This window comes from Otolemur garnettii, unplaced genomic scaffold (assembly GCF_000181295.1).
Source record: "Otolemur garnettii isolate 467f Iridium unplaced genomic scaffold, OtoGar3 scaffold00010, whole genome shotgun sequence".
Classification (NCBI taxonomy): Eukaryota; Metazoa; Chordata; class Mammalia; order Primates; family Galagidae; genus Otolemur; species Otolemur garnettii.
The window spans coordinates 32,701,894-32,727,912 of record NW_003852405.1 but is presented as its reverse complement, the minus strand read 5'-3'; the positions used below and the strand labels follow the sequence as shown (position 1 = coordinate 32,727,912).

The 26,019-nt window shown below is 35.9% G+C and overlaps 1 protein-coding gene across 1 annotated transcript in view; it reads right to left on the bottom strand.

Moving 5' to 3' along the window:
- The window catches only part of NEGR1 (neuronal growth regulator 1), an 811,656-nt gene extending 785,637 nt beyond the window's left edge, over positions 1–26,019 (bottom strand). Inside the window, exon 1 of the mRNA XM_003784223.3 lies at positions 25,747–26,019. Coding sequence (XP_003784271.1) covers positions 25,747–25,922 — 176 coding nt within the window. The 5' untranslated portion in view covers positions 25,923–26,019. The remainder of the gene's footprint in view (positions 1–25,746) is intronic.

The following is a 26,019-nucleotide window of genomic DNA, read 5'->3' as shown; positions in this document are numbered from 1 at the left end:
TATGTGCATAGTAGAGAGAGACAGAGAGAGCAAGAGTTGAAAACAGCACATAATTTATACTACACAGTATACAGACTGACAAGTCTGACAGTATATAACAATTTCACACTGTCTGGTTTACACCTCTGATATGAATGATCACATTCAGTGCATGGTGAAACTTTCTAAGCTCAGAAAACAAATAGTTAATGAACAAAGTATTGCTGCTGTTACCTAAGAGGGATGTACATTTCCATCTTGTTTTCCTGTTGGTGTTGAGTCACTTTAGGGGACCTTCTACCTCAAGCAATACTTTGACAAGTGTAGAAACTGGGAAAGTTTCACTTATTTAGGTGCATTGTCTCTTACTGACCTGAATACATGGAAATGGTTTGAATTATCTGATAATGTAGCTTTAGAATACACACAAATTTGATGGACAGTCCTTTTGGTTTAAGATGTTGGACAATAATAATCCTTCTTCTCTTCCTATTGTCAACAAAGAATCTTTAATTGTTCTATTTTCATTCTTTCTCTTTTGGAAGTACTTGAAGAATTGAAAAGTTCACATTACAATGCCTTGGAGACTCTCTAAGAAATTTATCCATCTCATTAGGCTAGATGCCCAGAAGTTCAGGCAGAGAAAGTCGTATGATGAATTTCAGATCAAATAACAGAATCAGGAATACTTTTATAAAGTGTCAATAAGCCCGAAGAGGGATTAAATAGTAAATCAACACTCATCTTCACTTATTCAGAAAGAATAGTAGATTATTCTTTCTGCCATGTCTTGGAGCATAGCCAAGTAAGGGTCTTTTCTATTCAACTACAGGAGCACAGTGTATGAAAAGAAATATAGGAAAATAATCCAGGAGCAAGTAGAGTTCACGCAAGAAGAGATAAACACTAGAATAACACATTACCAGGAGAAATGGGTATCAAGAATCTGCGAGAGATGCCAAAGACAATGCAAATTCAATGGATTCTAATAAATAAAGCCTAGTAAAAACTAATCCAGTGGTGTATGACTTTAGTTTGAATGAAAAGAAGTATTATTCAAGGATATTGGGAGAGATTATCAATACAGAACCCATGGTATTAAATTGGAGATTTCAGGAAACTGGGACTGGATCGTGGGTGTGGTGTTGAAAGAAAAGATAATCAGCAAATAAACATTTGCTAGAAAAGTCTTCAACAGTAGATTTTTTAAATTCCATCATCTTATACATGAAAGAAAGAAAACAGAAGTGGTTACGAATGATTTTCCCAAGGATAAAGAAACGAATTTCCCACAACAAAGTTGCATGGTATTCTAACGGTACCTAGATTGAAATATTTTCCCTCCTAACTCAACTTCTAGACATATTAAAGGGCAGCAAGTCTAACTATACTTCTGTTTTTCCATGTCATGTACTCCCCCTTCTTTGTATTTAAGTATTGAAATGAACTTGAGAAGCAATGCACTGATCAATCTTTCATGGGTGTGTTTGTTGCTGCCATAATCAAACTGTCCTCCAATGGACATCTTTATAATTTTCCCTCAATATCTACTAGAAATGCTTATATTTAGGAGACACTGAAAAATGCTTGTGGTATAAATGAATGAAGGAAGAAAACTGCTGCCTTTGAGGTCATCAAGTGAAAGTTCTGAAAGCTTTAGCACCCACTTCCTGTAGATATGAAAAAAATCATTTATTGATCCATTTGTGGGTCGATGGGCATTTGGGCTTCTTCCATGACCTAGCAATAATGAATTGGGCTGCAATAAACATTCCAATACAAATATCTTTGTTGTAATTCAATTTTTGATCTTCCGGATATATACCCATGGAATACTATGCAGCCCTAAAGAAGGATGGAGACTTTACCTCCTCCATGTTTATATGGATGGAATTGGAAAATGTTCTTCTTAGCAAAGTATCTCAAGAATGGAAGAAAAAGTATCCAATGTACACAGCCCTACTTTGAAACTAATTCATAGCTTTTATAGGAATGTCATAACCTAATTATAGCCTTAGAATATGGGAAGGGGGTGGGAGGGGGAGGTGAGGGGAGTGGATGGGGGGAGGGAGGGTGATTGGTGGGGTCACCTCTATGGTTTATCTTACAAGGGTACAAGTGAATCTTTCTAAAAGCAGAGTATGACGTTTTAACTCAATAACTAAGAAAATGACATGACGGTTATGTTAACCAGTTTGATGAGAGTATTTCAAAATGTATATGAAAATAACACACTGTACCCCATGATTGCATTAATGTACACAGTTATAAGAAATTAAAAAAATCATTTTATTCACATATGGGTTAACATTTTCAATAACTAATAAAATGCTGAGTTTTTATATGAAATGGTGTCTTTTTATTCTCATATAGTTCTAAGAGAAATTATATGTATTCTCTGTTTAAAAACTTACCCTTCATATTATTTCTAGATGATTTTTTCCAGAAGCTTTATACCCATTTCTATTTCTTCTGATATCCCCTTAGAAAATTTACACATCCGACTCTATAGACACAGTAGAGACTCACAAATGTATCAATATTTTGGTATATTTCTGCATTTTTGTGTTTATTTTGTTATTTGTGTTCTTCCCCCCTTAATACATCATTTTCTTTCTTTCTCAAATGCTTAGTCTTTCCTTGTTTCAGTGTGTCAGTCCTACAGATGGTTCATCACAACTAGAATGCCCTGAAATGAAATCAACGTATTATGAAAAATGATTCTTGGAGCTAGGCCATTTTTGCCAAGGAAGTTTTAGGAAATTAAATGTGTGCTAATATGCTAATATAATATGATATTAATAGAATATCAAATACTATGGATTATTTTAATGAACTTAAAATAATTTACACAAAATCAATAATATCGGTAATTTGGATCCAGTTCATGAACATCAAGTATTTTATTTCTAACAACATGAAATAATAGTTAACATATCTGGCATGTATTAGGCACTGAGCAGATATTTTTGAATGAATGAATGAATGAATGAATGGAAGAATAGATGTTCAAAATCTGATACAAATCAGAACTTTGAGTTTTCATATACTTTGTCTCACATGTGGCTTGCTTGAGATTTGCTTGGTTAAGAATGCTTACTATTATTTATCAAAAATACATCTTAATTTTAAACCACTGATGCTACATGAAAATGCAGCAAACATTTATTATCTTTCTCTGATTTAAATAATAGTTTTAAATCACATGATGACCAATCTCAAAGTTGTCATGCTATATTTTACATGGTAATTGTGCAATAACATGAATAGCCACAAATAGAGCCAAATTATTTAATTCATTCATTGATAAAATAATAGAAATTGGAATCCAATCTCTTGGAGATATATTTTATAGAATACTGACAGCATCTGTTTTGTTTACACCTACACTATTACCAAAACATTAAGACTTAGTAGCTTGCAATTTAGGTTAACAATTAAAAATGCATTGTGCAAACAGAATAGATTTTCACCTTTCTAACGGAAGAGTGTTCACCAGATGATAATTAGTGTCTGCTAAGTGCTCTTCAGACTAACATGATATCATCTGAAATATCACAAAAGTGTTGACACAATGCTTATCCAGCTGGAGATTCCAAACAAGTCTGTTTTCACCGCCATTTACTGTAAATTGTAACTCCACACCAGCTGGCCAGATCCTCTGTCTCTATCCCACTTGCAACAGAGGAAAACAAGAATGTGCTTTTTGTTTGTTTGTTTATCTAGTTCATCTCATTTAAATTGATGAGGAGGTAGAAAATGTACATTTGAAATTAAAATTGAATTATGAATTATAATTATCCTAACCATGTAATTTCATTACTTTATACGTACCAAACATAATTTGTTTCCTAACATCTATTTCATTACTGCAGTTCACAGAAGAAGAAAAATAATGAGCTAAAATTTATGTAAAACTAGAATGTATATTCCGCCGTGCATAGATAAAATGTTATTTATCAGATTTTACTTATTAATTAGAGATATAATACAGTTTAACTGTAAAAATGTGTATCTATATTAAACAATAAACAAAACAAAATGGAATGGAATGTGCATATGAAATCCAGACAGTGGCATAGTTAATAGAACAGATTCTAGATTAAGTCAAACATTGATTCAATCCTACATTAAGACCTGCAGTTCAACTTTTCTTTTCTTTTTTTTCTTTTTGAGACAGAGCCTCAAGCTGTCCCCCGGGGTAGAGTGCCATGGCATTACAGCTCACAGCAACCTCCAACTCCTGGGCTCAAGCAAGTCTTCTGCCTCCACCTCCCAAGTAGCTGGGTTCACAGGTGCCCGCCAGAATGCCCGGCTATTTTTTGGTTGCAGCCGTCATTGTTGTTTGGCGGGTCCGGGCTGGGGATTCGAACCCGCCACCTTAGGTGTACGTGGCTGGCGCCTTAGCTGGCTGTGCTATAGGCGCCGAGCCCAACTTTTATTTTCTTCAGCTAACTAGTTAATAGTTAAATGTAAGAGCATTTATGTTACAAAGCTGGGTGAAGATTGAAGGAAAAAAAATGAATAAATGTTTTAAGTTGATTTACACCATTTCTCATAACAAAGGGTGTTACTTCATCATTGACTTTTATAAAATTATTGATAAAAACATATGAATGTAACATCATATTTACATATGTGCCCTGTCCCTTATTCCTACCCTCCATTTATCTGGAGATCTATTTATACTTTCGTTCTTTTTTTTTTTTTTTTCCATATCAGGAATTAACTGACGGGGTAAATAGGAGAAGGCAACTTACTGACCACCTCTCCTGAAGCATCACTTTATTAGTTACTGTTCCAGATAAACATTTGTTTGTGCCCTGTTTTATTCCTACAGTCTTAAGTTACATTTTCTATAAAATGAGGCTGCAATAGTTACCTGTTCACTCTTCCTTCAAAATCAGAAAGATCAGAATGAAAATACAAACGTTACATTTCTAAGAAGCATTTCACCAGACAAATCACGGAAGCTTTTCGTTGAGAAACTACATTAAAACCTTTCTAATTTAGAGAAAGTTCATTTTTGTCATTGTTTTATAGCAAGGATGATATAAAAATCTTGAAGGGTCCTCAGTTGAGGATGGTGGTGATAGGTCACAGACGGATATTCCCTAATATTCTCAGTCCCTTCCAGTTCTCTATTTAAGTTTTGTTTATTTATCTGTGGTCCATGAATCAGGGGACACAGGGGTATGAACTATGAGTTCTCAACTGAAGTTGATCTTCCCCAGTAGGAGACATTTGACAATGCCCAGAACCCCTTCTGGTTTACAGAACTCAGGGATCAGTGGATAGAGGCCAAGGATGCTGCAAAGAACCCTCGGCACACAAGGCAGGACCCTCAACTAGGAATTCTGAAACAGGAATTTACTTCTTATTCATTATATTTCAGTGGTTCTCAACCTTCCTAATGCCGCAACCCTTTAATACAGTTCCTCATGTTGTGGTAACCCCCACCCACAAAATCTTCATGATAGTGGAAGGGAACCAACATTCTTAAAAGATGTTATCTATGTGCAGATTGGGTAATTACATTCCTTTATGAAAAGTGAAATAATTATAAAAATGATTTAGGAGCAAAATGTAAAATAAGTCTTGAAATTTTTTAAAAATGTAAGTACAACTTACAGATCACATGTTAGACCATGTTAACACACATATTTCTGAACTATTTCAGATATAAGATTAAGTCTTCTGTTTACATTAAAAAAGTTGCATTTTAGAAGGATCGTAAAGAAGCATTTTATGAAAATATTATTTTAACATTTTTATTCAAGGAGGAAAAATCCTACTTTACTGCAATGTCAAATGTAAATGAGGAGTCCTCATAATTAATGAGTCCAAATAGATGTCCATAGACAAGCTGGCTTGAACTTGGTTCTAAACAGGATGTGAATATAGAAATATATAGCTTTTTTATGATCCTTTAAAATATTTACACTTTTTGTCATTTAAGTTCATAACCAACTTGAATATTGGTATTACAATTTTAATAAGTAGTATAATATGTTATAAATATTCTCAATTCCTCATGTTTTTAAATAAAAATGCAACGGGCATATCTTCTATGTACAAAAGTATTTCTCAAACTATTCTATGCAGAACAATGGTTTAAAGAGGTATTTCTCAGAAAAACTAAGATAAAATAGTTTAATTAAAACTACATTTGTTAAAACCATGTATTTGGCAAAATGAACATTTTTAGCATTGTTAAATATTGAGAAGCTCTGCAGTTAAAAAAAAAATCTATTTCTAACACTAGTATTTTATGTCAACCAAATCTCACTGAGCACCAACTGTGGCTGAGGAACCCCTGTGGCAGTGCCTGGCATGAGGCACCCAGGTCCATTCTGACTCAAAGCAGAGGGAGAAAGACAAGGGCCACAACATCACACAGGAGCTTCTCTGGGAAGCCTGGGCATCCTGCGGTTGGACTGGGCATCTACCTAGACTGGGGGGCTGGCCGGCTGTATAAGGAGGTAACTTTCACCCTGAGACACAAATGAGAACAGAGGGGTCAGAATGGTATTTTACCTCCCAAGAATTGGAAACGTGAAAGGCAAAACTACATATAAATACAACAAGAGGAATAAGTGGTGGGGGTGGACTGGGCAATGAGCTGTGTCTCCTCTCCACCTCCCCCAACCTCAAGTCCTGGGAACACTGAGAGTTTTCCCAGAGTGAAAGCTCAAAAAACCTATACCCTTTGAGTCAAAGAAGAACTCCAATGAGGACCTCAGGGAGAAGGACACTAAGTGTCCAGGACCTTCCCTCTTAAGGACTTGATTCTCTTCTCCAGTTGTTCAGTTGCCATTTGTTTACCTGCCAACTAGAAGCTGTTTGAGGAGAAGCGTTTTTGCTTCAGTTTTTTTTTTCCCCCAATAGATCCCAGGCATGTAACATAATGCTTTCACACACTAAGTGGCTAAGAAATATTAGTTATATCAATGAATGAATGACGACTATAACCTTCCTCACATGTTAGGATGGATATAGTTTCTTTTATCCTTTCTTCAGGAATGTGGAGTAAAAAAGGTACAGACATAGTCACTTCGGGCACATTATTTGAAGGTCACAGTCTTCTAAAATTATTCCTCACAATATACACTAATAATTTTTTGTAAAATCTTATAAAAGATGAAGATCATGTCAGTCCCTCAAAAAGTGATTATGTAAATGCATAACAATTTTATTTTCACTTGAAAAAAGTCAATGTATGTTCATATACAAGTCTTTAAGGCAAAGACTTTAAGGCATATCCATGCTTTTTGTTTAGCAAATAACTACGAACTGAAGTTCCTGTCTTCCCTGTATCACATGTGGCTTCCCTTAAGATGACTACGTTTTGGGTGTTTGGTTCATTGAAGAGAACAGAGACTTTAAAGCATTTGTGAAACATTCTGAGTGTAGAACACACCCAGATTTTAATTTTCCCCAAAATATTTTAGTTCCTCCTCTACATGTAGTTATACATAATTATTTTTAAAGATTACTTTAGAGAGGGTTTTCAAAGGATTCAACTTTATTCTGGTGGAACCGAAATTCTTCCATATTACACGCATATTGAACTGACTACACTGACATGAGGAGAAGTTCACGGGCATATTAAAGAGAAGTTTACGTACATGTTGTGGTCACCAGGCAGAAATTTTTAGAGGAAACAGAGAGGACCATATATGGTCAGCTAAAAATGTTTAGTATCTTGTATTAATATCGCGTGGACAGATTAGCATTCCCCCTCACATCGCTGGGTGAAAACCTCATTAAGAATGATCAAAGTGTTCTACGTCTTCATTACTGGAAATTACAAACTGGATGTTTTATTTCTCCAAACGAATTATTTCCAGGTTTTTTTTTTAAATGTTAAAGTAGTTGTGTTTTTTTATATTTTTTATAACTGAAAGGAAAGGAAAATATGTTGTCCAAGAAAAATGCATGCTTAATAAAAAAAACCTTAATAATTCTTTTAAAAATTGCTGTGAATGTCATCTGTCAAAGCAAAGATCCTGTAGAATTTCAAGCTCTCGATACTTGAATATTTCCATTCTACTTCTCTTGAATTACTCTAGAGTCACATCTTTCTGCAAACAATTGTCCTAAAATTTCTTTTTTGTATTATACAAATAGCTAAAGAACCAGCCTTAATAAATCAATATCTTCTGGTAGAGTTTAAGCGTAAAGGGGAAAAAGATGTCAAAGAAAAAGGAAAAAGAATGACCATGAGAAAAGAAATACTAATGGTATAAAAATGTGAAAATGTTAAGTAATTTTCGTTACATTTTCCCCCTAATTTTCTTCGGAATTGGTTTCTTTTCCTCTTAGACGTTTCCATTATTTACCAACACACATACATTCAATAGAAATAGGTAAAGCACGGGGGAGGATGGAGCACAAGTGAGAAACCGTGTCCTATGAGAATCAGAAGCATCCCTGGCTCTGATCGGCACGTTCAATATGAAGGCTAAAAAGAACTCAAATGCAGGTTCAGAGCACTTCAAAAATCAAATAAAATCTATAACTTTGAGGAGTTTTTGTCGGTATAATCAGCAGTGTGAAGACAAGGGTATAGAACAAAAACTCAGAGTCTCAGTCCAAGCTTTGATATTTACAAGACATATTTATTATTCATAACCAACATGAGGTCTCTAAACATCTAAGCTTGTGTTTATTCATTTGTAAAATTGGAATTTTAGGGCTTGCTCGACTTTCTCATATGGCTCTTGTAATATTTAAGTAAAATAACAAACAATATAACATTTGAAGATACAGATATTACTTCAAAGGTGTGAAAAAATGCATTTAAATTTTAATTCAAAATTTATAGATGTATTTAACTCATACTCTCATTTCTGTGTTCTGACACTGGTTTCTATTTTATGGAATTACTTTATTATTAAATAGCTAGAGAGTCTATATTGAAGTATTTAAGTATAGGAAATTAGCCACTAAAAGTGATTAGATACATACTTTGAGCAATTACATAATCTTTGGTTTTGATATCCATTTTGCTACAATGAATTATTACTTGTTCTTCAAAGTAAAATTACATATATATGTAATATGTATGAAAACCAAAGTTTTATAGTAGCATTTTACTTTTTTCAACCTATTTAAATCTAATTATAATATAGAAAATGGATCAATTACTTTTAATGACAGAAAATACAGATCCTGATACCTATAAAATGTTTTATAATGAATGGAATTTCTCAGTAATGAATTAGTCAATTTTTAAAATGTGAATATTGGATTTCTCCTTAGAGAAAAATTTTTAAATTGTACCAAAGGTTAATAATATTATAGAGATGGAAAACACATTAGCAAGAAATAATTTTATATAATATTTTTATCTCTTCTAAGATTGTGCTAATGTAATACACTTACAATTATTATAAAGTACTGTGGTGAGTAAATTGTTGGTGTTTATTCAGTTGTTATTTCCTCATAAAATAGTTTAATAGCTGTATATAATTTCAAATTTCCTCTTAATCAAACATTGAAGTATAACAAACTACAAAGTTATGAATAATTTACATGTCAGATTTTTTTTCTATAGGGTACATATACTCTAAACTCTTGGTCAACCTCTTAGTTTCAAGTACGCATGAGTGGGGATGGCTGTTTAACCACCAACCTATATGATTATGTAAAATAAAAATCATTCAAAATAGATAATAAATTGAATCTTGAAATTTTGTTAGTCTTTAATTTGAATTAGCTTTTTGGTAGTAAAGTTGATCAGTTTCAATATTTCCATTTATTACTAAAATATATCAAACTTCCTCTTTTGCATTTTTCTCTAAGAAAAATAGCTAAAATGTAAATACTCAATTAACTTGAACAGCTAAAAATTATTTTCGATACTAAAAGTATGTTGCAGATTTACTATGGAATAACAAAGTAGCAAGCTTTCAAAGAAATACAATGCAATCAATAAACTATTGGAGGTACCAACGTATGGTAATATATATTGCAGACACCAGAAACCAGAGTTCTTTTATTTGTAAAGGCAATCTAAAGACTCTTAAAATCTTAAGGAATGTAGCATGAAGTACACCCATTAGTATACTTGCAAGATATGTGGAAACACTTCAGTAAGCTGCCTTCCTAACTTTGTAAATTTAAAATATAATTATTTTATTAGGGAACAGAAATCATAAACATTAACATCATCATCACGACACAATTTCTACAGAATTTTCTGGTTCTGAGGGTTATTTTTCCTCCCCACTTGGATGTCCTATTTCATAATCCTGTATTCAAAAATAAAATACTACATCATACATGGTATATACAAGCGATTTTATTTAATAAAATGCAAAAAGAATCTTAAATTTAGGAAGCATTATATTTTTAAAAATTGCTTAACTCCTGAGATCATCTTTGGTGAGATTTCCTATCCATGTTATTATATCACCATATGTTACAGATATCAACATATTCTGGGAGTGTTGCTGATAGTTACGGTAAAAATATGCCTCCAGCCTCACAAAACTTTTGGTGAGTTAGTTTGGAAAAATACTAAAATGGACACAAAGAAATGGAAATGTGGATACCTACGCACATATTCACCTTAACATATATTCCAAACGGGATCTGTGTTACTTACTAACAAACTATAACTACTATAACATACCATATCAATGTGTGTGTATGTGTATAAGTAGATTCATTTTCAAACTAAACACGCGAAGAACTCTATTGTGAGAAGAGCTTTTTGGAGATTGATTTACTCATTTCTACAAATATTTTTCTATGCACTAAGCCTATTCAAGGCCCACAGGATACCAAGGCAATTAAAGTAACAATTCTCTCTTCATCAGGCGTATGGTACACAAGAGGTGTTTCATAACTAAAATAGAAAGAATAAACTCATATCTATCAAACATGTTTTATTAAGTCCAATATTTAATGCAAGATAATTTACTTTTCCAATTCACAACATAAATAATTTCACAAATGTGTATGTATGTGTGAATTATAATGTGTCAATGGCTACATCACATATATCTGTGGGAAAACAGCATTGTGCTGAGTTCATACAGTTAGTATTAAGGGAAGTCATGGAAACCATTTTTGGAAAATCACTCAATGAGAAGAAAGCCCGACACAAAAGGATATAACAGCAAAAGACCCAATCTGCAATAAAGAATCACGAGTTAAGTCCCTAAAGCAGGATAGAGGGTAGAGGAGGAATCATAGCACTGGTGAATCTCGGCTTTGGTTGCTGTCAGCTAATCCTCTCTAATATCTATGATTATTTATCATTAATATTTATAAAAATCACAATGGCAAAAATTTATTAACTATTTATTTTGTACCAAGCATGGTGTTAAGGAGTTCACAAACCTTATCTCATTTAATTCTCTTAACCTATACATCAGGTACCATCATTATTTAATATCATAGCAAAGGGACTAATCTTAATCAGTTTCCTGATTCAATATTTTCAATGATCCAATAAAATATTCCACTATCTTCTATGGGCTCGCTGTTAAATACACACACATACGCAGCTGGAAGAAAAAGGTGAGTGTGTTGAAGGGTTTTGTGAGGAATTTGAAATATCTCTATAGTCTTATACAAGAGAAAGGTGATTTGAGTTTTTCATGTGAGTGAAGAACATTAATAAGAACTTATAATTTGGTGATTTCCCCTCATTCCGCTGAGTGTGGAAGGGTCAGGACAGTTAAAAAATGAAGTGACAAAACAGGGAGGTGTTATTTCAATCAGAAATGTTTACAGAAGAATTACAAATGCTGTTTGATTTCTTGGCCAAACAGAGCATCAGCTGGTAATTATGAAGTGCTCCTTACACGCATTATCATTTCCAGTAAGAAAAAAGAAAATGCAAATATACTGAGAAGTGTCGGGCAGGAGAAGGAACACGTGAGGACAACAGGAAGATTGTGATGCACACAGATCAATTACTAGGAAGGAAGTAAACTGTGCATGGATTTCTGGCATATGTCAAAGACTGACAATAAAATTAGGGAAAATGCAAGTGTAAACATATTAAAGAGAGGACAGTACAAAGGAAAACCACCTCAGATGAAGACAGAATAAGTTCAAGAGGTACAAATAAGATGCACGAGGTGCTCCTCAGTCTTCAAAAGAAGAGAACTTATCACTTATTGTTACTGGACGTCAAATCCACACAAAGTGCCCAGCATATTACAGGCACTCAAAAGCACAGATGCTGAAATGGGGTGAATAAATAAATGCCCGAAAGAACAGGTTGCCTATGGAAAAACTATACAAGGGGAAAAATGATGAATGGAATTCCCCAAAGAAAGTATAATCCAAAAATCAATTCAAGGATCCTAAACTTTAATAAACATATTCTATACAAATATCACAATGCAAGGCTCTGTTAAGAATTTACAATAATATAACATGCATAAATTGTATCTGTTGACCGCATCTGTTATATTTTCTGGCAGTCAAAGAGATTACAACTGACTTGTATTATGTAATTGACATATTATAGTATGATAAAAGACTGTACTGTAAAATAGAATAAATTTTATAAAATGGAAGGTTGCAGGAATCTAAAGGAGAAGCTCCAATTTGGCTAGAAAGTTTAAAGACATTATTGAATGAGGAAAAATAGGCCTTTACGTGGGAAAAGCTCTGGCCATGCAAAGAAGTAGCCATCAGGAAATTTACTCTCCTCTATGGTACACACATAAAGTCTGTAGAATATGGACATGTAAGCACATTTTAAAGGATTGTTAAATTACTTATGATCAGATAAAAAGAACTTTTCACTCGATTAGGCTGTAAACTATTAATACACATCTCCATGCACGCGCACTTTCTCCCAGCCAGCAGAACAAGGCAACGCGTCTGCTATGTTTGATTTTACTTATTGACAGCAATTAAACCTCAGACTCTGTAGCCTGTTACTGACGTGTTTAAGGAAACTGGAGTGAAAGCATGTTTGTAGGTCTCAGAATTTTTTGACCTTTCTATCTTGGGAGGTAATAGGGCTCAGCACTGCGTGCTACCCAAACCTTTCCAAGGAGTAAGTCAAGGTGTTTCAGCTTCAGAGTTACACCAGAATTAGGGTTCAAATGATTAAACCCGGGGCTTGGAGCACCGCAGCAAGACTACTGCTTCTCATCTCTGTTAAGGACTGTCGTACACAAAAAGCTCCAGGAAATATTCTGGCTTTAAAAAGAATGAGCGTGGGATTTAGAGACACACAGACCTAGGATCGAATCCTGATCCTGCATTTACTAGCAGTACTAAAATTCAGAAAATTACTCATCCCATATGAGGTGGTTTCCACAGTTGTAAAGTAGAAAAATTAGAGGTAGTTTGGAAGTTTATCAAAGCAAGCAATATATAATACTTAAATGATGTTTAATAGCTATTTATTTTTCTCCAATCTTATCAACAACAGTTTGTAATCATTAGGGATGAAATCATTTTTGAATAAGAGATTTTTTTCAGATGACTTACAAAAGTTTTATGAATTCCAGCAAATGCTTGTGACCATTCAACGTCAATGTATGTGACATATACACTTAATATATCTGTTAGTACTTAGTGTCATTTAAACAATTTCACATTTTCCATCAAATACATGCATAACGTCTGATTATTGTTTCTCACTGTGGATGTAACAGTAGCTAAAATGCAGTTGGGGCCCAATAAATGATTAATAACTGAATATGCAATAAATTGATCAATTGCTTTCATCTTTCTCAGTAGTAAACAATAATGAAAAAGGTACTGGGATTGGAATAAAGGACTTGGATTTGAATTCCAGCTCCGTCACTTCCCACCTGTTACACCCGGGGCAAGCTCCCTGACTCTTGCAGCATGCTGGGCTAGAACCCAGGGAAAGCAAAGCTCATTGCCTACTGCTGTGCCTGTCATGCAGACCAGACACTCTGGGAGTCCGAGGCAAATCTGAAGCATGGTGTTCACGGCTCCGTGATTTTGAGCATAAAACATTTCTGCATTTTGAAAGTATGCCAGTTTAGAGCAAGTATTAAGACATAATTTCTGAGCTTCTATTAATTATATTATCTATAGTCAAAATGGCAAAGCATGAGGAAGTCTCATCCATGCATTCTGCTTTTGAACTGCACTGTCCTCAGCATAAGAAGCGCTGAGGCCCCGTAGACAATTATGGATAATTACTGGCTATTCGACTCAGAGTCCAGAGTTGACAATTTTTTGTTTTTTAATTCTAGCCCTCTGATCAGCCATACCAATGTTGTCACCAGGTAATCCACTTTCTATTCTAACCAACTGTCACAAATGTCAATCTTCCTCTCCCGACTCGTGCCCTGCCAGCACAGTACTCATCCTTCTTATTTCTTCTCTTCTGTCTCTTCTCACTTCCCCTTTAGGTCCTCAATGTTTAATGAGATCACTCGATCACGGTGCTCTTCCTGATGGTAAGTCAGTCACACCCCTTCAGTGTGCTGATCAGACAATGTGTGGTTCCACTGCTTTGAGTGCACCAGGTCTACACCCTAGTTGGTAAGACAGTTTTTAGTGTGTTTGTTCTTCCAGATTTGGAGTCAAGTGCAAATAAATATTAGATTGGGATTAGGAGAAGGAAAGCCACGTAAAATGATGAGCCGAGACCAATCCGGCACCGTGCTGCGTATCACGAGCATCTCGCACACGGCCACACATTTAGTCCCAGTAGATGAGTTGGAGAGGTCAGGTGAGGCTTCTGTGCCAAGTCACACAACCGGCGAGTAGAGAAGCAGGAAACCACTTTCCTTCTGGGCACCTCAGAATATGTCCAATTCATCAAAACTAAGCAATTACAATAGACAACAGACTTTATACAGAAGCAAAAATAATAGATATGAAGCAAAAAAAATGATCAATATGAAGTAAGTCTTCATAGCATTGTTTCATGTTAATGATATACAAGCAAAACGATCATTCTTATACAAGCTCAATTAAAAGAAGTGGCCAATTTGTCAAAAGTTGATACCACAACCTCCCTCAGTACTGCGGTTCCATTTTTGAAAACGGCAACTTCAAGTGCAACACTGTGCAACAGGTGCAGGAGTGACATTGTTTTGTTCTGTGTCAGTTCCTTCTAATGCTGATGAGGGAAACCTTGTCCTCAACATACATGATATTTCTAAAGTTTACAGTTTCCCAAAATCTGCTGATGGTGCTAAGTGAGGATTCACCGTATACACAATTTCCTTTTGTGAACATTTTCTATGATCACAGGCCCAGATCCCATTGCAGACCAAGGTATAGAGCTACTGTCTACATTTGAAAATAAATCTAGACTAGAAAGGGAGGAGGCAAATAAGTAATCAATTTGCTAAATAAAGTTGCTAAGTAAATCTAGCAACTAGAAAAGAAGGCAAATGCCTGAGTCAAAACTGACATTGGAACTTCAGTGGTACACCAGAGTCCCCGTTAACGCTGGGATCGTAAAGCTGAGAATTATTTCAATGATTTAATGTATGATATGAAATGAAATATATGTTTTCCTATTGTCATTTTATGTAATGAAATTTCTGGGCTTAATTTTATGTCATCACAAGTGATCTAAAGTTTTTAATTGGAATGGAAGTCACTCATAGAGCACGACGTCATTTCCTCCCTCCGTCTTCCTCCTCCCTTTTCTCTGTCTCTCTTTCTGTTCCTTCACTCAAGGTTTGAGTTTCTGATACTACTAAGGCTCCAGGCAGTATATTAAGCAGTAGAGATGTCATTTTCTATTCAACTGATAAATTACTCAAGATATTAATTTGAAAAGAAGTTACTTATAAATCAAACAGTATGTCTCTTCATATGTTCCCGTATAAATTCATATTCTATTTATAATATTAGGAAACTGGCTGGCACCCATAGCTCAGTGACTAGGGTGCCAGCCACATACCCCGAGGCTGGCAGGTTAGAGCCGGCTCGGGCCAGCTAAACAACAATGACAACTGCAACAAAAAGGGTGGCCAGGAGTTGTGGTGGGCACTTATGGTCCCAGCTACCTAGGAGGTGGAGGCAAGAGGATCGCTTGAGCCCAAGAGTTTTGAGGTTACTGTGAACTGTGATCCCACAGCGCTCTACCCAGGGAGACACAGTGAGACTTTCTCTCAAATAAAAGAATATATATTATTATTATTAGGAAACTTTATGAGCCCTTTGATTTATTAATTTAATATTACTATACATTATGATGAAACATGGTTGGAGATAATATACCAACAATGCCTTCTAGTTACAGCCTTCATAGTCACAAAATCTCTTAAATTCATTCAATGTCTCTAAATTTAACTTAGATAGATGAGAGGAAAAATGTTTCTGATATCAACAGCACATATATTACATAAGGACACATATTTCATATTTTAAGTTGCCCCAACCCTTAAAATGTTTCTGATATCAACAGCACACATATTTCATAAGGCCTTTAAGTTGCCCCAACCCTTAAATGCTTTATGGAAACAGCCACAGTTTGAAACAAACAAACAGATGAACTCAAAGGAAAAAGAAAAAAAGAAACAAAAGCATTCAATTAGCAAGGCTGTGGCTATGAACCTGTGTCTAAATGGCTTAGAAAAATTCAGTAAAGCGCAACTTAGTTCTGGACTAAAAAGGGTTATAAACATCTTTCTTAAATTGAGCAAATTACCAGCTATTTGGAAAGTACAATGTATTGGCTTTTGTTCAAAAGAGCAACATTTAATGCTGGCAACACTGCCAAATCCCTCCCTTCCTCTAGTCCCCTTTTCTTAGAGAAAGTGATTAAGAGACCAATTCCTATGCCAGCTGGATGCTCTGAGCATCAAAGGTCCTCTCTCAGGATTCAAAACTTGATATGGCTTAGAAACCACTATGCTAATAGATAACCTCCTCAACATTATAAATCAGAGCCACATGACCACATTAAAATTCTATCTTCTACTATCAATACCCTGTGGTTTATAAAGTACTGTTGACCTACCTCAGGGAGACGGTTGGACTGATAGGAAAGTTCTGCTCTGGTTTGAGGAGTGTGGCTACTCTTCCTAATTGAGGGTTATTCATACATAGCAATAGTCAATTCTCTCTACCTCTGTATCTTTATTGATTTCATTTAATTGAAGCCTTAAGAGAAAGAAAAAGGAGCTTCCATGAGTTAAAACAGAAAGAAAAAACGTTAAGAAGTCACAATAGACATTTTGAACTATTCCTGATATCTATCTGTTGATTACAATTATGAAGAGCAAAAGCCTTTCTGTATAATTTAAAACTTTGCATCTTCTTAAAATTATAACTACATCTCAAAATTTTAGAACTAGACTATTGCATTTCAATTTTTTTCTGCTAATAGCACAGTAAGAGATACATCTGAAATCTCTAGGTAGCATACACATGCAAACACACACAAAATAGAAGTTTAACCAAGATATTTACCATTACTGTGTACAATTCCATATATTTCAATGTATTTCATTTTAAAAATATTTCCAGTAACTATTACATTTTCTTTAACACTCACTAGCAGATTTTGTCCTGAAAATTAAAGATGCTGAATATTTCCAGGGTTCTGTAGGAATTACTGAAGGCAGAAACTATTGATCAACACATTTGATAATGACTGTTAGCATGAAGATTCAACATAATTTAAATATATTAGTTATTAAAATATGAAAAAATTAAACCGAGAAACAAATGTATTTATTTCTTTATCCTTCCCTTGATTTGATAATTAAACATTTAATGGACATTGGCCTAATATTGTATATATGAAGTTCTGTGATACCACCTCAGACACAGAGGAACAAGAGTTGCACCACTGACAAACCAGGTGTTTTTCCAGTGAAAATAAATATAGATAAGAACAGAAAGTTAATTTTGGCAAAACATAAAATTATTTGTATTGTTCAATGCCTTTAAGATCTTCCACATTTTTCTATAATTAGATACAGAGGAATAATTAAAATGCAATTTGATAATGATTATGTCTACGAAGAAAAATCCTAGGTTTCACTCTCTAGTAGTAGAAGAAGTTATCGTTTCTACTGGATAATTTGCAAAACATAAAATTGTGACAAGACAAAATGTGGCTTAATTTGAAAATTTCCTTAGAGAAGCAAAAAGTTACATGACGCTCCTAGGGAAAAACAGAGCAATAAATTTTATTTATCATGTACATAAAAAGGATTAATGAAAAACTTTAATGAATCATTAAGCTTCAAGAGAGATGGAGTGGAGATCAAGAAATTCAACTTCCTGCCCAATGCAGAAATCTTTTCTAGAGTATGCCTGAGAAAGGCTCATTTTGTTAATAATAGTATTAAATTAACATTTTTCCTACACAATTATGGAGAAATGTACCAAGGGTGACGGGTCTTGATGATGATTGTATATGCTGGAACCAGGCACCTACATGATTGTCTCTCAGAAAGGGTTATGTAGATGTTAGGGAGGAGGTCACCATATTATCTAATATTTAGTTAAGAGGGTCTGTTTAAAAAAATAAATAAATAAAAAGTAAAACAAAACCCGGTGTCTACTTTAAAGCTTCTACTTATCTCTTCTGTGCAAATCATATGACATCTGTAATATCTTAACTTACGCCACTTTGGAGCAATATATATGATTTCTAATCAAAAAGACTCACTGGTTGTAGAGACTAATTCCTCCAACGGTCAAATACTTGAATCACAGGCATTGTTAGCATCAGATACTTCATAACTAGCAACTTTGATTAGCTCTTCAAATATTAAGCGACAATCATAAAATAAAGAGCTTGAATTCTCATTGAATTCAGGAGGCAACACTGTAGGAATTATCTTGGCATTCTGATCGCACATGCACAAGCAGGGTTTGATACTAGTTCTTTTCTGCCTAGTCAAAAAAAATTATAGTGTTATTAAATATTGTTAACATCTATTCATTAACTTTATTTTCCATACATAGCACCACTGTATTTTTCTTACTTCAGTTGTCTATTAAATTATATATTAATTCAATATTTATTCATTTGATTTAATATACTCATCATAAACTGTGCATGAAAAAACCTTAGTGTATTCATTGTTCTTCTCAGTGTTGCTATGGTTTAATTTATATGCATGCTTCCTTAAACAAGTACTACATCCAGCACTCATGAGCAACAGTTACAGAATCATGACCAAAATGGTCAGTCAATTTTTTTTTTTTCACATTGCTAGAGGTTTTTAATGTTCCTTCTGATACATTTGATAAGCTATGCTTTGCTTATTAAAATACATCATGGAAGAAGCCCAAGTGCCCATTGATCTATTAATGGATCAATAAATTGTGGTATATGTACACCATGGAATACTATGCAGCCATAAAGAAAGACGGAGACTTTACCTCCTTCATGTTTACATGGATGGAGCTGGAAAATGTTCTTGTTAGCAAAGTATCACAAGAATGGAAGAAAAAGTAGCCAATATACACAACCCTATTATGAAACTAATTTATAGCTTTCATATGAAAGCTATAACCTAATTATAGCCTAAGAATATGGGGAGGAGGGAGGAGAGGAGGGGGGTAGTGGGGGCAGGAGGGTGATTGGAGAGATCACCTCTATGTTTTATCTCCAATGCTTTTAAAATCAGTGAAACTATTACTTTTCATAACGTGTGATCAGGGTTCAACAAGCAACACATAAACCATTCTTGCTATTTAAAATAGGGATTTAATGCAAGACATTTATCAGATAAGGAACAGAATCACTGGGAAGATAAACTGATGGTGTGGGATAACCCAGTGGTTAGTAACAGCAGGAAGCCACTGCTGCTCCTGGTTGGAAGAGCAACAGGACAAGGCAGCCAAGAGCGGCCCCAGAGTGAGTTATCAGGCAGAAGCTAAAACCAAAGGTCCTGATGGAACATGGATCCCTGCTGGACCCTGCCTGAAACAATTTAAGGAAGGGAGAAATACCCAGGCCTACCACTTCATCATGTCTTCCCTTCTCCCAAACCATTTCCTACTGGCCAACCGCTGCCTGAAGACAGGTGACATGAAGCACTAGGAAATGCAGCCTGGAGGATCAACGCCCCTGCCTGTCCCCAACATCACAGAACAGCAGGAGAACAAAGGCTGTGTCAGATCAATCAGGCCACCTACTGACACACACCATGAGGGGAACAATTTAAACTTTCTTCCTAAGTCAAATAGTACAGAATCAACTCATTCTATGGAGCCATTTAATTTAAAGCCAATCTATTAAAAATAAGTAGTTCATTAACACACTTTGTTCAGAGATTTATACAACCACATGGGCTTTTCAATTCTTCTGATCTCCAAAGATTAGGCCAAAATAAATCTATCTAGAAAAATTGAATTTAAAATTTAATACAACCTCTGTGGGAAGAAGAATAGGGACTTCTCCATAAAAGTGAATTTTCCATTTGATCCCGCTTTTCCATGACTAGGGATCTACCCAGAAGAAAAATGCACCATGTTACTACAAGGACATCGGCACTAGAATGTTTACTGCAGCTCAAGGCACAGTGACCAAGACGTGGAATCAACCCAAGTGCCCATCAACCCATGATCATTTTAACAAACTGTGGTATATCTATACCACGGAGTACTACTCAGCTGTAGAAAAGACAGAAACCTTACATGTTTTGTTACCTGGATCGAGTTGAAACACATTCTTCTTAATAAAGTATCACAAGAACAGAGAAAAAATATCCAATGTACTCAATACTAATGTGAAACCAATATATAAACAACTACAGACTCACATGAAAGAAAAACATAAAAGGGAAAGAGAAAGGGGGAGGGGGAGAGACTGGTGGGATCTCACCTAATCTACCCAATGTTGAGATATTCAGCACATCCCTGAGAAGGGCCTGACTACAACTTAAACTTTGCCTCAGAAATGAAAATAATGTAACTTAAAAGTTTGTACCCTCATATGAATATGAAATAAAAATAAAATATATAAATGTTTTAATAAAAGGCTGTATGTTAATACCTAAAATAACACATGCTAATAGAATAGTTCTCAAAATCATTAAAAATAACATGTAGAATTTTATTCCTATTTCAGGATCATATTGACTCATTTTGATAATCCATCATACCTTCCTTCTTCAAAAAGGGAAAACATTAAAATTTAAAAAATATTAATATTTGTTCAATGACACTATTTAACGAGCATGTAGGTTTTCAAATAGTACCTTCATGTCCTAATTTGAAAATACTCACATAGTTTAACTGTGTATTTGAAATACATGATACAATAATGTTTTGGAATAACTCAACAGAAAATAAGAGGATCTCTGATGATTGTCTAAGAGTATAGAATAATTAATTTGCCCCAGTATTTTTCTAGTATTTTCATTGTACTCAGACAGAAATCATGTATTTTATTGTAACCAGCAGTGTGCATTCAAACCAAGACTAATTAATAATTGTGTAATCAAAAGGCAAAATGTATTGTACAGATAGGCTGAAACATAATAAATATTTGTCATATAGATTTATAAAGATGCTCGCAAAATTTCGTAGCTTCCAATGGGGTAGAAATATGACCTGTGCTCTATGCACAAATGTCCCTCCATTTTACAGCCTCATAGTAGGATGTCATATAATTTCCATTCAAATCTATTGCGTTAAAATGACAAAGTTGTGTTCAACTTTGCTAAGGTAAAGATATCACGGGCAGCACCTGTGGCTCAAAGGAGTAGGGCGCCAGCCCCATATACCGGAGGTGGCAGGTTCAAACCCAGCCCTGGCCAAAAACTGCAAAAAAATTAAAAAAAAAAAAAAAGAAGAATAAGAAGATGATATTACAATTAAAGAAAAAATCTTTCTTCCTTCAATTAAAACATGACAGCAGATAAATAGGATATTTTGAATTCCTATCAAGAAGGCAGCTAAAAATGTACGAAATTCATACAGATGGGTTGACTAAGAAAACAGATTGAAAATATTAGTTTTAAAATGACATGTGTTTTTAAAATGTGTAGATTCAGGGAAGATGTAAATGAGGATGTTCATAGCATTGTTTCCAAAGAACATTAAGTGTGTCTGACATGTTTACATGATAATGTTTGTTCGTAAGAGTAAAAGAACTAATTTACATTAAAGTTTAAGTGCAAAAATAAACCTTAAACAGTCATCTGAAAGTTGTGTATTGATTTAGAGCAGAGTTGCATTTTCCCCAATCCTCCAGCTCTAGAATCTCTGTGTCTTGAAGCATAACCAATGTGATTTCTAGCATTTCCTGTGACCTGCTCCATGACACATTAACTGAGGTCTTCCAAGTACGACAAAGCACAGCTTGAAGAAAAAGTTAATGTCACCACACAAAGATGACCAAGTTTTGTTAAAAATAATATATGAAAAGTCTATATCTAATAAATTAACAAAAACAATGTGTATATATAGCAAATTATAATGTACGTTAGACCTTCTTGTATCTGGTTAAATCCACAGTTTAAGTTAAAGAGATATCAAACATTACTACCTTGGATATATGCATCATAAAATACTTCATCAAGAAAGTCCAAATAATTCAAGTGAATCTTTCAGAGATTTGCAGTGAATGACATTACTTACAAGCAAGGGGCATCTTGACATTTAATATATGGCTTTGCTAACCTTAAGCAGTAAAGTTAAAATGATAAGGATGTTAAAATCATTTTATTCTTTAAAAAAAATCCTTCTAAAAGAAATAAGTGATGTTCATACTGTTAGTGGAATTTCATTATAAGTCTTCCTATAGGCTAAATAGAGATGATTTATAAAATGATAGTTAGTAAAAACGGAATGGGTTTTATAACTCCACTTAAGGAAAGTTTTGTTTTTCTTGATTCTCTTCTCAAAAACAGACATTCTGACACTTATGAGATAGAAATGTACCATTTGACCTTTAAACTTCTGCTTCATTAATGCAACCACAGGCAACAGAGTCAGTGACTGGCAGCTTTGCACTCCAAGGCCTTTACCACTTAAAGTTATTTGATAACTGTGATGCCACTATTTGCTTTTTATTCCAGACACTTTGAGAAAATATGTTCCATTAAAAATAGAATATATTGTGGAAATCCTGATAAATGGTATCATGTAATTCAGTTAAGTGTCCCCCTGAGCATTCCCCTCGTGGACTTCCATGGGTAAGGGATCTATGTTTAGAGGATAGATGTTTTGTTTGTTTTGACTTCATATGAACTAGAATACCATCAAATATGATCTTAAGTATACCAAGTAAACATGCAATACAACTGTGACATTACTCTTGATGAATAATAGGTCAACCGAGTAGCCTATCCTCAGTCCTTAAGCTCCATCTACATGGGGCCCTGGGCACAGCAAATGTGAGCTGCAGAAGAGTCAAGAAAAAATAACTGACAACATCTAACACAGTTTTTAATGAACACATCATTTATTGCAAGGAAATATGTTAAATTAGTTTAAGCCTATGGACAATGTATTTCCACATGTATTTTTAGTTTTGCTCAGCAATTGACTACTTCCTAGAAAATTAAAATTACGATGCACAAGTTGCTTTCGGTAAAAAGTGATAGAGATCAAATTTCAATTTCCGATGGCCAAAAGTAATTATCTAAAAACCAATTGGGTAGAGACATTATTGAGAAGAGACAGATTGTGTTCTTTTTAAGAAGTTTCAGAGTCAAGGGTTCCCTAATAAGACACTACAAAAACTCAGGATCTAACACCTAAATGGATGAGGTGCAGTGCACCCCAAGTAAACAAGGAATGCACCAAAAGAGCCACACTGGAAGGACACTGTCCCCACCGGGGAGGGCAGCTTCCCTGTTGGAAGCAGTGAGTACATTAAATAGAGATCAAGATCTCCTGGAAGAAGAATGCGGGTCCAGGTATTCTAATTAACCACAGTATTTATGAGATTGTTCTTAGAGAACACAATGCTAAGATGTATCATGGGAAGAGAAGTTGTCTACCAAATCCTTGAGGTTCAAACGGGTAAAGCTCCTTACAAATCAGCAATGTGCTGCTACAAACATGTATTGCAGCTCTGTGGTCCCCATCTGCAGCCTCCGACCTGTGTTTAATCCTTACCACTGTTGTTTAAACTTGTAAAAGAAACTTAATAAAAAAGTAAATACCGGTTACTTTACATCCTCTATGTGACAAAGAGCTCATCAATCTTACTAAAAATAAAAAGTTATTTCACTGTGTTGTCACAAAAATATTTATTACTTGTGTGCATATTTAGTACCATTTTCTATTCACAACAGAGATCAATGTGTGCTATAAAACATGTGGTTAGTGCACATTATAACAGAATCCCCAGCAAATATGGACTCATGTCTCAAAAGGCACAAGTCACATACCACACCCACATCATTCCATTGAAACATGTTGCATGATTGAAGCAGAAACATCCCCGACTCTCTTTCACCTTAGACATACCATGTACACTGATTTTGTGCAATTCACACTTATGAGTCAACTACCACCCAGTGGAGAGAGAGGAAATCTTTCAGGGAGATGTGAGGTGGGGTGTCAGGAGAAGGGAGGGTGATAGGAAATGGAAGAATAAGGGTGCTCAGCCTTGCTTAGATGGAAGCACAGCTGATCATCAATTTATAATTTCATGAGAGATAAAATGTTTCCAGAAGCTCACTCTGCACTGTTGCTTAAGGGTGAAATCTAGGGATGGACGTTCTTAGTGACAAACTATTCCAATGTTCATGCTCAGAGAACAGAAGCAGAGGAGAGAGAGGAAGGGAAAGAAGTAAAACTAAGACAAGAAGCAGGGAAGGAAGAGGGAATAGAAGGAACAGGGAGAGAGAGCCGGGAGAGGCAGAGGAGAGGTGCCTTGTACACACGTGTGGGTGACAGTGCGAGGCAGGCAGGGAGGAGTGTGTCTTTAACAGCGACAGAGAACCTGAACGTGACAGTGGTCTAGGGCATGAAGTGCCAGCCTATGTGAGGGTGTGAGAGAGTACGGGAGTGAGAGGGAAAGTGTTTATGAAAACGCGATTACCAGGGTGGGAGCCTGGTAGTGGAGGGAGAGAGTGGACATGCCCGTGTGTGACAGGGCTGGGGAAGGTACAGCAGGCGGACGGGAGAGAAAACGCAAAACAAATCAGGAGGAAGCCGGGACAGAGTGGGGCACTGATGAGGAAAAATGGGGAGAGGGGACGATGAAGAGAGAGGAGGAAGGGGATGAAATAAGAGGATCAGAAATGACGAGGTGCAGATTTTTTTAAAAGAGGAGAAAATATGAGAAAATAAACAGGGATATGGAACAGAGAGAAAATAACACCCAGTGAGAAGAGGACCTGGAGGGAAAAGGGAGCAGTCAGGGGCCGGAGAAAACGGGGAAAGAGAAAGAGGGAGGATTAAACAGAGACGGGAGAAAAGGGAAATAAAACCGAAGAGCGAGCAACTGGCCCTCAGCGTCCCAGTGAGGGGAAAATAAACGGAACAGAGAGCAGCAGTTTGAAAAAGTCGCTTTTGCTGGAGTGAAATAGAAACAACCCCGATAAACTTGTCAGCCACTCCGAGAGTCCCCCACGACAGTCAAACGGAGACCTCGTGAATTGAGTTTCAAAGTGGCACCTGCCCCTCCTTCTAAACCTGACACTTCACTCGTCCCCGGGCTGCTTGGCGTTCGGGCAAAGTGCTTGAGCATCCCCAGTCCAGCTGCCACCTGCCCCAGACACACACCTGGATTTCTAGAGATGTGGTCTCTCCGGGCAGAGCCTCACCAGCGCTACCACTCGGTTCCCAGAGAAGGCAGAGAGGGTGGAAAGAGAGACAGACAGCCCGCCCGACAAGTACGAACGCACGCCGTCCGCCTACCTAAGCACCGCCGTGTCCCCTTTCCTGACCATCATGTTGTCCACGGCGGCCCAGGGGAAGTCCACGCTCTGTCCGGCCGGGAGGCAGGAGGGCAGCAGGCAGCACAGGCTGAGGAGCACCGCCGCCAGCCACTGGTTCGAGCAACAAGCGCCCTGCACCAACAGCATCATGTCCATCCCTGCGAGGGCTGCTCACTCTCCAGCAGCCTTCAGCTCCGCTCCCCACCCCCTGGTGCTGGCGAGTCTTCCCGGGAACCAGGCGGCGCGCCACAGG